This window comes from Danio aesculapii, chromosome 22 (assembly GCF_903798145.1).
Source record: "Danio aesculapii chromosome 22, fDanAes4.1, whole genome shotgun sequence".
NCBI lineage: Eukaryota > Metazoa > Chordata > Actinopteri > Cypriniformes > Danionidae > Danio > Danio aesculapii.
The window spans coordinates 8,282,278-8,295,116 of NC_079456.1; the positions used below are offsets into that span (position 1 = coordinate 8,282,278).

Genomic DNA, 12,839 nt, shown 5'->3' on the forward strand with positions numbered 1-12,839 from the left:
CTGCTGCAAACGATCTGGATGAGCTCACAGAGACTGTAACATCTTATATCAGTTTCTGTGAAGACGTGTGCATTCCTACCAGGACTCAACTCACATACAATAATGACAAACCATGGTTCACTGTAAAACTCAGACAGCTACGTCAGGCCAAGGAGGTTGCTTACAGAAATGGGGATAGGGCCTTGTATAAACAGGCCAAATACACACTGGAAAAGGAGATCAGAGTCGCAAAAAGGAACTATTCTGAGAAACTAAGGAGTCAGTTCTCTTCCAGCGACTCAGCATCTGTGTGGAAAAGTTTGAAAAACATCACAAACTACAAGACACCATCCCCCAGCACTGTAGACAATGAACGACTTGCAAACGACCTGAATGAGTTTTACTGCCGGTTTGAGAAAACCCCCCACACCCACTCTGAACTGCTCTTCACGCCACCATTAACACCACCATCCCCCGCCTCCCTCATACCTGCCCTACAGTTCAGTGAAGAGGAGGTGTGCCAGGTCTTCCGGAAACAGAAGAGGAAAAAAGCACCAGGCCCAGATTTTATAACACCAGCCTGTTTAAAATCCTGTGCTGACCAACTGGCCCCCATCTTCACCCTGATCTTCAACAGATCACTGGAGCTGTGTGAAGTGCCCTCCTGCCTCAAACGCTCCACCATCATCCCCATCCCAAAGAAACCCAAACTTACAGGACTAAATGACTACAGACCGGTGGCACTAACATCTGTGGTCATGAAGTCTTTTGAAAAACTGATGCTGGCTCACCTGAAGGACATCACTGAACCCTCACTGGACTCTCTTCAGTTTGCCTACAGAGCAAACAGGTCTGTGGATGATGCGGTTAATATGGGACTGCATTATGCTCTGCAACACCTAGACAGACCAGGGACCTATGTGAGGATGTTGTTTGTTGACTTCAGCTCGGCGTTTAACACTATCATCCCAAAACTTCTCCTGCCCAAATTAACTCAGCTCTCTGTGCCCACCTCTGTCTGTCATTGGATCAACAGCTTCCTAACGGACAGGCAGCAGCTGGTGAAGCTGGGAAAATTCTCATCTAGCATCCGCACAATCAGCACTGGCGCCCCCCAGGGGTGTGTCCTCTCCCCACTGCTCTTTTCCCTGTACACGAATGACTGCACATCAAAAGACTCCTCTGTGAAGCTCTTGAAGTTTGCAGACGACACCACACTTATCGGCCTCATTCAGGACGGTGACGAGTCTGCTTACAGACAGGAGGTTAAGGAGTTGGCTGTCTGGTGCAGTAACAACAACCTGGAGCTCAACACGCTCAAAACAGTGGAGATGATAGTGGACTTCAGGAGAAACCCCCCTGCTCTCCTCCCACTGAGCATCATGGACAGCATTGTGGCAGCAGTGGAGTCATTCAAGTTCCTGGGCACCACCATCTCTAAGGACCTGAAGTGGGACACTCACATTGACTCCATTGTCAAAAAAGCTCAACAGAGGATGTACTTTCTTCGTCAGCTGAGGAAGTTTAACCTCCCAAAGGAGCAGCTGAAACAGTTCTACACCTCCATCATTGAATCAGTCATCTGCACATCAATAACTGTCTGGTTTAGCTCAGCTACTAAATACGACCTCCAAAGACTACGTCGAATAGTTCGGACTGCTGAGCGAATCACTGGTACAACCCTTCCTACTCCCCAAGAACTGTACTTATCCAGAGCGAGCAGAAGGGCTGCCAAAATCACTCTGGACCCCTCACACCCAGCACACTGCCTCTTTGAACTTTTACCTTCTGGTCGACGCTACAGAGCACTGCGCACCAGAACAGCCCGACACAGAAACAGTTTCTTCCCTCAGGCAATCCATCTCATGAACACTTGATGATAATAATTGCGGAACCAACATCACTACTTGCTATACACTTTTATACACATATACACTTATTTAACAACACACTTTACATGCCAATTTGCACATAACAGCTGCACATATAACGTTGTATATAGTAATAAACATGTACATACACTTGTCAATCTGTATATTTGCACTCACTACTTACTTCTATTTTTAAAAAAATATATTTATTATCTGTTTTTTGTCCTGTCTCTGTAATCCTGTTGCACTGTAGAAGCTCTGTCACGAAAACAAATTCCTCGTATGTGTGAACATACCTGGCAATAAAGCTCTTTCTGATTCTGATTCTGATTCTAGTACTTGCTGCATGTCATTCTGTGATTTGTCAAGCCCCTTCAGTATGACCACCAATATACGCCACTGGTAGACGCATAAGACATCAAGATATGCACATGTCAAATGAGCTGGCATGGTCATGAATCATGTGTTTTAGTTTGTACAGTGTGGATGGAGATTGTTTTTGCTGAAAATGCAGTAAACGGCAGTCTGGAGGAGAATTGTTCAATCTATAATGCTGTTTTAAACACTCAAAGGTAAACGCAGCATTACGCTTAAAATTTAATGCGCACTTTAAAGAAAATAGGTCAATAACATTTAAACACTCTCTTCAAAATGTTTATTCATCATATTGTTTTTCTCATATACACCAAGTGTTTTGACAATTCAGAGCCACCATACAAGTGAAAGCCAAAATCTACAATGGCATCTGACGAATTAATCTTGCAAATTTATTACAAAGAAGCAGTGAAATATATATATTGTCATGTGTAAATATGTGGCAGATGAACCACAGTCTGTTTGGTGTGTGTGTTTGTTGTGCGTGTTTGTGAGTGTCCAAATTTCTGACTTACTGTCAGTCTCTGTTCAGGATCAATGGACACAATATATTGTCTTTCTGTTTTTTTTTTTTGTTTTGTTTTTTGGAGAAGAAGAAGAAGAGAGAGGGGAGCAAAAGCATCCTTGCATGAAGGCTCCTTTTTGTATCATTTTGCAACATTTTTTCACAACGGATGCATTATTACGCATCTCACTTGGTCTGAAATGTTTATTGAATACAAAATAAGCATATGAAAATTTCAGACTCAGTGTGCAAAGACCTTGAGTGCTAACCGTTCATGTAAGATTGGCGAATTTTTAAATCTCACAGTAATAAATAGAGATTATTAATTCAGAAAACAGTATCAGATCTGTTTAAAATACCTTTAGCTATTATTATATACTAGAAATTACTTTCATGAGCAAATACTGTAGCAACTCAAGTTGTAGGCAAAGAGGTTGATTTGTAGTGGAGTCCAAAATAAAAGCTTTGTGATGCTCAAATCATGGTTGGCAAGATGGCGGTGATCAATCTTAGTGTCAGAATCTCATTTCAGCTTGAACTCGTATGATAAAACCGACAGCATTGTTAATAGTGAATAATTGCTTTAGAAGACTTGAAATTGGCAATTATGCTACAAATTACATTTGTGACGTGTGCATGAAGTATCTGACCAATCACATTCACTGATTTAGCTGGCCAATCAGAACACTCTGGGCTTTTTGGATGGATAGGGCTTTGTTGAAACTTGAATACAATAATAATAATGTGTTTTTTTGAGCATTAAAACATGTTAACCTTTCATATTCTTTTATTATTGTACTCTAGCTATCTGTTAAAGATTTTAAGATAGTTTTAATTGATAATTTACCCTTGTGTATTGTTCAAATGTACTAATCTTTTGTTTTGTTCATGGCTGTTTTTACCCATTGACTTCAATTATAACCACATTTTTTGATTGCAAAACCATGACATAAAATGATCATGCATTCTTGATAGTTGGTGGTTTTACTTTTTAGGAAGAGGTCAAATGTGTCATTTTTACTGTTGATCATCAGTTGGCACCATTATCCCATTAGATAGGCCTGTGCAAACAAGTTTCTGTCATTTATATAAAGTTCTAAGGAGTAAAACAGTAGATTATAGTAGTGATGTCCCTATCAGGGGTCCGTTCTTCGTACAAGGATTACTCAATTAGCTGAATTTGGTTATTGACGATTTGACACTATCCAGGATCGTTTAGTTCTTCAAAACTCATCTGAGACTTGTTGTCATAGCAACAGTTCTGGTAGCTCAGTTAAAATATATATTTTAATAAAACTCGCACTCCAAATTTAAAAAATCTGCACTCTGAAATAAAAGTACAAAGACTGCCACCTGGTGGTTCAAAGAGAACATTTATTGGTATGAACTTTTTAGATACAAACGAGTACATGCACAATATTATATTATATTATATTATATTATATTATATTATATTATATTATATTATATTATATTATATTATATACAAAATAATATGGCGTCATGGCTTTGCAATCAAAAAAGTCATTATAATTGAAGTCAATGGGGCAAAAACAGCCACAAACATAACGAAAGGGTAGTCAATTTACCCAGAGTTTATTGTTGAGTTTTTGAAAAGCAAAGTATTTTCCCAAAATGTGTGTCAAAATAAGATTTGTCACCAAAAATCATCTCATTTGCTGAAACAAAGAGAAAGTTATGGCCAAATCAAGCCTCAAAATCACCCCAAAGTGGATGAAAACATCCCCAACAGCACAAGAGAGTTAAGAAACCAAAATATGATTGCCAGTAATAAAAAGTGCCTTAAATATACAACAAATATAATCACTGTCAATCAAGCAAGATCTAACACAATCATGTCTACTGAGTGATAGATCTGCGTGTGTGTGTGTGTGTGTATTTACCAGGCATGTGCACCATGCGGCAGTTGCAGTTTTCCACCAGATATCGCGTCTCGCAGTCGATGCGGCAGGCGGTGATACTGTATGTGTTGAAGAAATCAGAGTCTATTGGCGTAGCCTTACAGTCGCCCCATGGAGGAGGAAGATACGTCAGCTGCGAGACAGACAGACAGAAACACAATAGTGAATTATTCATAACAGGAATGTGTGAAGCTTCCAGTCTCATGCAAAACAAACAAAAAAACAAACTGCTTTATTATGCTGCTTGAAATTGCAAACTATCATTACTTTAATTGATCTGCAAATTGTTAGCACTGTAGTTGTTTATTATAGCAGCTAATGAGTTTCAGAGAAAACGGCTAATTTTGCACACTATTGACATGATCAAGTTCTCAAACTGATGCATTATTTAGGTTTTGTAGTTTGGAATTTGTCTTTAAAGGCTGCATGATGTTGTTGCCTGCATTATGGAGCAGCTTTGTATGCGGCTTAAGATTGTGTCTAGGTAGGCTGCTTACTGTACTATGTGTTTTGGACCGCTCCGTAATCCCTGGAGACACTTCACTATCAGCTTAAGGAATGCACGCAGTGTAAATAAATGCAAATGCATGTGCTAAAAATGCATATGGGAACTCTAAACAACAACAAAAAAAGCTTTGCATTAAGTCTCTGCATATGGATTCATTATTATACGTAAACATCCTACAAAAGCCACAGAAACCATACGAGAATTTTTTAAGGTTCAAAACAACAGCTCTATACCGCCAGCATCTGACATGTTGACTTTACTCTGAAACCTGTCAACACAGGCAGCACTGGAAGGTGTTATAGGGCAGTCTTCAATGCGAACGCTCTTCTAAAAGACATGCTGCATCATTACGCTCCAAAGACACCTTGTTTTTTGCATACACCCACAGACCCAGAATCCACAGCAACCAACAAAGAGTAAAAATAGCTAAGCCTAATTTAAATTTGAAAGTTTTACGCGATAATTACTCATTAATTGCCTTGTTAGATTAGCAACATGCTAACATAAATGCAGGATAACTTAAGCTGCTTTCAACATGTGTCAATAATATAGGGTTAAGGAAACTATCAGTGACTTAAAGGAATAGTTCACCCATAATATCCTATAATAGAATAATATAAAAAAAAAGAATAATAGCCTATAATTTACTGCTCCTTAAGCGATCCTTTGTGTAAATGACATCTGTGTATATCAGATGAACACATTCAAAGCAGTTCACACTTAAGGCTCGTACACACCGGGACGCTTTTCGTTTGCGTTTAATCGCCAGCGTTTTTCCGGATTCAAACCCAAGCGAATTATTTATTTATTTTTTTACTGGCGTCGAGCAAAAGAGTATGCTAAATCACTCCTTGACGTTAGATGGCGCTACACAACTTTAAGCTTCTGACACCCACTTGTAATGCAGAAGAAGAAGAAAAAGTTGACATGCTTGTTGTGGATGGTTCAAGTAGCAGCTGCAGCTCTAGCGATGAAGAAATGATTATTGTTCACCAGAGCAATAAGCAGCTCCACGTTCATATTGCCTCTCGGCATCTTCTTCAATGTGCGCTCGCATTGACAGTTTTGCGCTTGAGCGCCTCAAAGTGCTGTTTGCTGTAACTTCAGCAGCTCCGTGCACGTGAACAAAAGTGGCAACCTGATTGGTGGAGAAGGTTTTGACGTGGCCATGTCAAAACAAAAAAAACGAGCATGAGGTGTTTTTTTTTAAATTACGTTTTGCGCCTGGCGTTTTACGCGTTGGTGTGCACGATCACATTGATGCCCTTTATTTAGTCACAAGGCGTTAAACATCGACAGAAAACGCGAGCAAACAACGTCTCGGCCTTTAGAGATATTTGAATAGAATATACATATAGTGTCAGGATTCTGACACTTCAGTCTTGTTAATTCTTGTTTTGGTGGCAGAATCCAGACACTAGTCCAGTCTTGTCTAGTATGTTGTGCTCAGCTCAAGTTTTCTCGGGTTGAGCGCTCATATCTCCTGTCTTTGTATGAGCACCGTCTTGGCCCCGCTCAGGCCGAGCATGCTCAAGATGCATACTCTCGTCCTGGTGTTTGTGTTTGTTTTGTCTATGGTAAGTTTTATTCTCAGCGCCTTAGTCTAGTTGTTTTCGGTTGGCACTGGGATGAAACATGCACGTCACATGTGAGTTTTATTGTGAGATCGTGTCTTGCTTTCTGTTTGTGTTAGAGTTGTTTAAGCACGTGGCTTGATGTTTACATTGTAGCCGTGTGCTTTAGTGTTGTGTTTTACACACAATGTGAACACGTGGTTATAATGGGTTCTCTCATTGGCAGCATGTTCTAGTGCTGTTTTACGTAAACATGGCTTGTGTTGTCTCTTTGTGTCATGTTCTCTCCGATTTATTGTCAAGTTCCACCCTCATTGTTAACCCATTATTAGCTAATCCTGTTCATCTGTCTGCTTTATAGCTCCCCCTTGTCTGCTGTCCTGTGCCAGTTTGTTGTCGTATATTTTCGTGTCTAGCTTTGTCCAGCCCTGCCTTTCCCCACCAGTCTAAGTTTGTTTTTATCTTTTGTTAATGTTTTTCCCCTCTATGTTGTTTTTTGTAGCTTTTTGTTTAATTTTATAATTGATAAACCCATGTTTTTGTCCCTGCAATTGAAGCCTTCTTCCTTCCCCGACCTCAACCATGACATATTTGGCGTGTTGAGAGATGGCTCATTTACATTTACATTTAGTCATTTAGCAGACGCTTTTATCCAAAGCGACTGAAAGACACCCTTAGAGGGTGGTTCACACAAAACGCAATTTTCTTTTTCAACGCACAACTTTCTATTGTTTTTTCAATGTAATGAATCAAGTTATCAAATCTCATTAACCTTTTCTTCACTGTATAACTTAAATTCTGATTAAAGAATCAAGGTTAGAATAGTTTTGGTTTTTACATTAGTTTTAGTTCCTTTTTCGTTTTGACTTTGTTTTCAAATTCAGTTAGTTTTAATTCGTTTTAGAGGTAGATTTACTAGTTTTTATTAGTTTCTATATTTTGAAATGATTTAGTTTTAGTTTAGTTTTTATTAGATTCACTATTAGTTTTAGTTTTATTTTTAAATAAGGATATTTGTTAAGTGCAAGATTCAAAATCAACAAAATAAATATTGTTGAAAAAACCCCCACCAAGACTGACGTCTTTAGATGTTATTATTGTTATAACATGTTTTGAGGATTGCACAGGAGGGGCGATGGCACCTGTAATGAAAAGGAAAGAGAATGCCGCTGTTTTTATATTTATTTCAAAGTGTTTTCATGCCTAAATAAAACGAAAGCACAGAACAGACTCGTATTAAGGAGCAATGGGTGGCCCCTGGTGGTTCGGCTGTATGGGTTGCGTATAGGGAGGATTGGCTCTTTAATGTTTATTGCCACCCTTCAGAGAAAGACAAAAAATACGGGAGAAATAATGGAAAATACCATTACAGGATGATAGCAGGATAGAACTGTAAAATACGGGAGAATCCTGTAAAAACAGGAGGGTTGACAGGTATGGTGTTTTTTAGAAACCACGTAAAGTTGAAAGAACTTCAACTTTCACACGCAGCACAGCTCTTCACTGTCAAGTCCAAAAGCAATGGTCCAATCAGAAGAGCTCGGAGGCGGAGCAACTGTTGCAAGCTTCTGTTTATCATTGATTGGAGTTAATAATTGAAAAGTTAGGAATATATCTGTTACAAAAACACATTGATCCGCTTCAAAAGACGTGTATGGGTTAGTTTAATGATGCTTTTGAAAGCTTCAAAATAAAAGCCATAATCCAACACCATTATACAGCATGGAGCCAGGGTAAATATTTTTTTTTTTCCAAAAATCACATACACTGAGGATAGCTTGAGGGTGAGTAAATTACAGGGTAATTTTCATTTTTTGGGTTGAACTATTACTTCATATGAATCTTGCATTTTGTATGAAAACACTCATGGAGGTATATTTAATCAAAGGTCCCGTTAAATTAAAATAAAGTCTTAGATGTAACAATTAGTATGTTCATTTTAGGGATGTCTATAAGTTAATGTGCTCCAAAACAGTGACATAGTTTGAATTTAGAAGATATAAACCTGATATAAACACTCAAAGCTTGCAGTTTGTGACTTCCGCTTAAATAGATTAACGATTTTTTTTCACGTCACCACATACAAATCTTGACCAATCAAGCGCTCTCTAGTATCTGACATGCCCCGCCCCCTTTTTTGCATTTGATGCACTGATACAACTCATTGGCAGAACTGTGAGAAATCCAAACATTATTGGTTGTTTTTGTTTAAAGGGGTGGATCTACTCTATGCCCTGGCCTCTCTTCATGTTTAAATTGAGATTACGTCAAATTTCAGAGCATTTTGTACCTAAAAAACTATATTCATAAGCTGAAATAAGATTGCATTCATTCCAGTTGATAACAGTTACCTCTTGTCCCAAAATGTGGCTTGAAGTACAAGTAAAAATGCGTATCTCCACAGGTATTACATGAGTCAGTGAAGTGCACTGGCTTGAGTAAATGCTGCTGTCCATGCTGACACTATTGGATCTGCTCCTGTCTGCACGGCACAATCTGAGCATCGCCTCCATTACTAAATACGCCCGTCAATCTGAGAGTGACCGAGATGGATGCTAATCCTGTAGCATCCAGTGACACTGCATCAGGAGACGATGGCCTGATCTTTGTGTAAGAGGAGAATAAATGAGGGGAAATGTTACTGAAATCAATCCACTGCACACAGGAGACATGCTGACCTCCAATTACTAGGAGCAGAGAGCCGTCTGTGCATATCAACCACCCGTCTGTCTGTTAGTCAAGAGTCAGATCTTCTGTCACTTGTTTATTGATCACGTTCCCGCGCTTTCAATCTCACGCAGAAACAAAGCTGCTGTTTCTTACTTTTCACAATGTGGGCCTCATGAAGATGAAACATGGGAGGCCTATAAATAAATAACATTTATTCCAGACAGCAGGGTCGACCTCTGTGTCTCTCATTTGAAAATCAAATCATGCTCGTGCTTGTCAGAAACCAAATTTCTTCTTCTTGAGTGAGTCTCTGCGCACGTCATAGCTCATGGCAAAAACCAACAAACAAGCAGGAAATGATATTTTAAAGGGAGTGAGAATGCATGAGTGTCTTTTGAATAGTGAATATGAAGCCTATTTTCTGGCCTTTCATGACTGCTCTGGCCATTTTCATTCATTGCAGCCATTAGCCGTTTTATTATTTATATTTAAAATGTGCTTCAATTGCATTAAAATAATGTAATGATGCCAACATGAACTCAGAAATTGAGTTGTGCTACTTTACAATAATGCACTCAAAACTATCAGTATTGGGTAACTTATATAAAAAAAAAACTATTAAATAACTATTCTAATTACTATGTCTGAAAAAGTCATTTAAATACCCTATGAGGAATTTAATTACCTGACGCAATAGAACCTAAAATATCTAGAAGTCTCAAAATTATTTATAAAAGTTATAAATTAGAGACTTTTTAAAGGCTTTATTCACCTTTAATTTGGATAGGACAGTGGAGGTTACAGACAGGAAAGTATTGGGAGCAGAGAGAGGGGAAGGGTCAGCAAAGGACCTCGAGCTAGGACTTAAAAATCGAGTCGCCGAGAGCACCATGGTGCTGTATGTCGGCACACTTAACCACTAGGCTACTGGTGCCAACTAAATTTGAGACTTTTAATGAAGGATTTTATAATTAAGGATTTGTATCAGAACACAAAATTAAAAGAAATGGCTTTATATTTCATACCATACAATGTCATCAATATATTTTTAGCTTTAATTAGTTTAATGCTAATTAGGTTTATTGATTAATTAGCTTAATCTTATAATTAGATTAATTTGTGAGTGAAATTTGTGTTCAGTTTTTTACTTTTTAAATCTTCTTAAAAAAATCTAATTATCTAAAATATCTGAATACCAATGAATTTCTCAGAGGATGACAAGCTGACAAAACATTGCTGTTACTCTGATACAAGTTTTATTTATGGAGAAAATTACAAAGCACTGCAGTGTTTGGAAGGTCTGTGCTTGCCTGGGATAGTCTTACCGAAATGTGTATATTCCATACAAGCTGAAGCTGATCGGTCAATTTTTGTCACGTGACTCGCAGTGCGCTCGCGGGATTCATTCAACTGTGGGCGTCTGGAAGACATGAGCGCATCATGTCGCTTGTGCACGCACCTACATTGGAAGCAACGAACTTAGGCAAACTCTAGAAAAGATGTGATATGCAAACAGCCCCTAAAAGACCGCTGTCATTTGCAATCTCCAGCAGTTGATCTTCTTGCACAGGCATGGTGGATTCACCTGATTTGTTGACAAATGGGTTGCGGATCTATTCCTTGGCAGTTTGCGAGTCCTTCACTGGGCCTTTATTCCCTTAGCGAAGAAACTCATCAAAGACATCTGTTTCTTACTTATTTTGCTGCTTGTGGGTTAAATTTGGGCTCTCAAGTTACCGAGATGTAAGTGAAAGAATAAGGTCATTTTTCAAAATAAGTCTTTTCAAAATAAAAGCTTGACGAGATAATACGTAAAACGCAAATAATTAATGATTTCTTGTGCAGCCTGGTGCCAATTGATCCACGAACCGGGACCAGTCCATGGCGCGGTGGTTGAGGACCACTGCAATAGATCAGTCAGTACTGAAGCCAAATCTGGAGCTATTCTAACAAATAACTCTAAGATCACAGTCAAAAATTAGTAGCCCTAATTTATCCTCCTAGGGCTTAAGTGTCCGCACATTTTAGCTCTTAAGTGGCTATTTAAAATACTTTGAATGTTTTATATTTTGTTACAGACTTACAGTGTCATCCTGCTACTGTTTTACAGCATATGAAATGTCCCAAAACACTATTTTTAACTGTCCAAAATAGGAAAAATAGTGAAAAATGTCAAAGCAAGTAAAAAAAATTCTATGTTAAATATGCATTTAAAAATTCAGGAAAAAGTGTTTTATGTAAATTCGGACCACAAGCCCACATATATGGACATCATTTTTCTCTAAAAGTACATTGTATCAGAAGATGATACTTAGATTTTTATTCTAATTAGGTTCTAATAAGCCCAAATAGCAAAGAAAAATAAAAAATGCATGTAAAAAACACCTTGGGCCTTAAGAGGTTAAATGAGTGAAAAATATTAAATAAAAAAAAAGAGAATCAAATTTTTTTTATTGAAATTTTGTAGTGTGTAATTTTTTTTTTGCAACAATTTGCAAGCATTTATTTAAGTGTATTGCCTCTTTATTTCTAAAGATGTTTGGTGACAAAATATTGTTTTAATAAGTTTATCTATTTAATCTGTTTTGCACCAAAATATATTACATATGGTCAAGGAGAAATGGATACAAATATTAATTTTCACAATTGGGTGTACTTTTTTATGCGGAGCACTTTGCGTGTGCATATATATATATATTTATATATATATATATATATATATATATATATATATATATATATATATATATATATATATAAATATATAAATATTTAAACACAAGCAGCTGTAGGAATCAAAAACAAGTACTAAAACAATAGACCACCAGAATCACAGCCCTGTGTATTTGGGACGAGTCCAGCGCTGAGAAATTTACAAAGAGAACAATCATTGGGTACCCGCTGTTCTTGGCAGGAGACGAACGTCTGGAAGCCTGGAGCCACTCCGAATCCCAGCTGATCGATGAAAGGTGGTTCATCCTGCGTGTGGATCTGTACTTTGATTCCTGCCTCGAACGTGGTCTCGTCTGCGAGAGAGATAAAGAGACATGAACACGGGGACACAGACTCAATGCAGGCGTCTCAGAAGAAGAGCTGATAGCAGATAAGACGGCCCGGGCTTTCAGCTTATTTCAACACTATCAAACAAGCTCAAGCTGAACCCGGGAGTCTTCTTTTACTAGCTCTATATGGTTGTACTTCCAGAATGTGAGCTTTTTGGATTTGGAGATTATTTTTTAGAGTTTCAGTTTAAACACCTCCTACTATATAACAGTGAAAATATGGATTCATAAAAAATTCGTGTTTTCACTGTTGTATGGAAGGGGGTGCTATAATGTTAATCTCCAAATCCAAAAATGCAATTCATTCATTCATTTTCTTTTCGGCTTAGTCCCTTTATTAATCTGGGGTCGCCACAGTGGAATGAACCGCCAA

The 12,839-nt window shown here is 38.1% G+C and overlaps 1 protein-coding gene across 2 annotated transcripts in view; it reads right to left on the reverse strand.

Moving 5' to 3' along the window:
* asic1b (acid-sensing (proton-gated) ion channel 1b) overlaps positions 1 to 12,839 on the reverse strand; it is a 387,101-nt gene that overhangs the window by 45,013 nt on the left and 329,249 nt on the right. For both annotated transcript variants that reach the window (XM_056447323.1, XM_056447322.1), the window contains 2 exons: positions 12,303 to 12,430; positions 4,635 to 4,785 (listed from right to left, as the gene is read on the reverse strand). In XM_056447323.1, the coding sequence (XP_056303298.1) occupies positions 4,635 to 4,785; positions 12,303 to 12,430 (279 nt within the window). The remainder of the gene's footprint in view (positions 1 to 4,634; positions 4,786 to 12,302; positions 12,431 to 12,839) is intronic.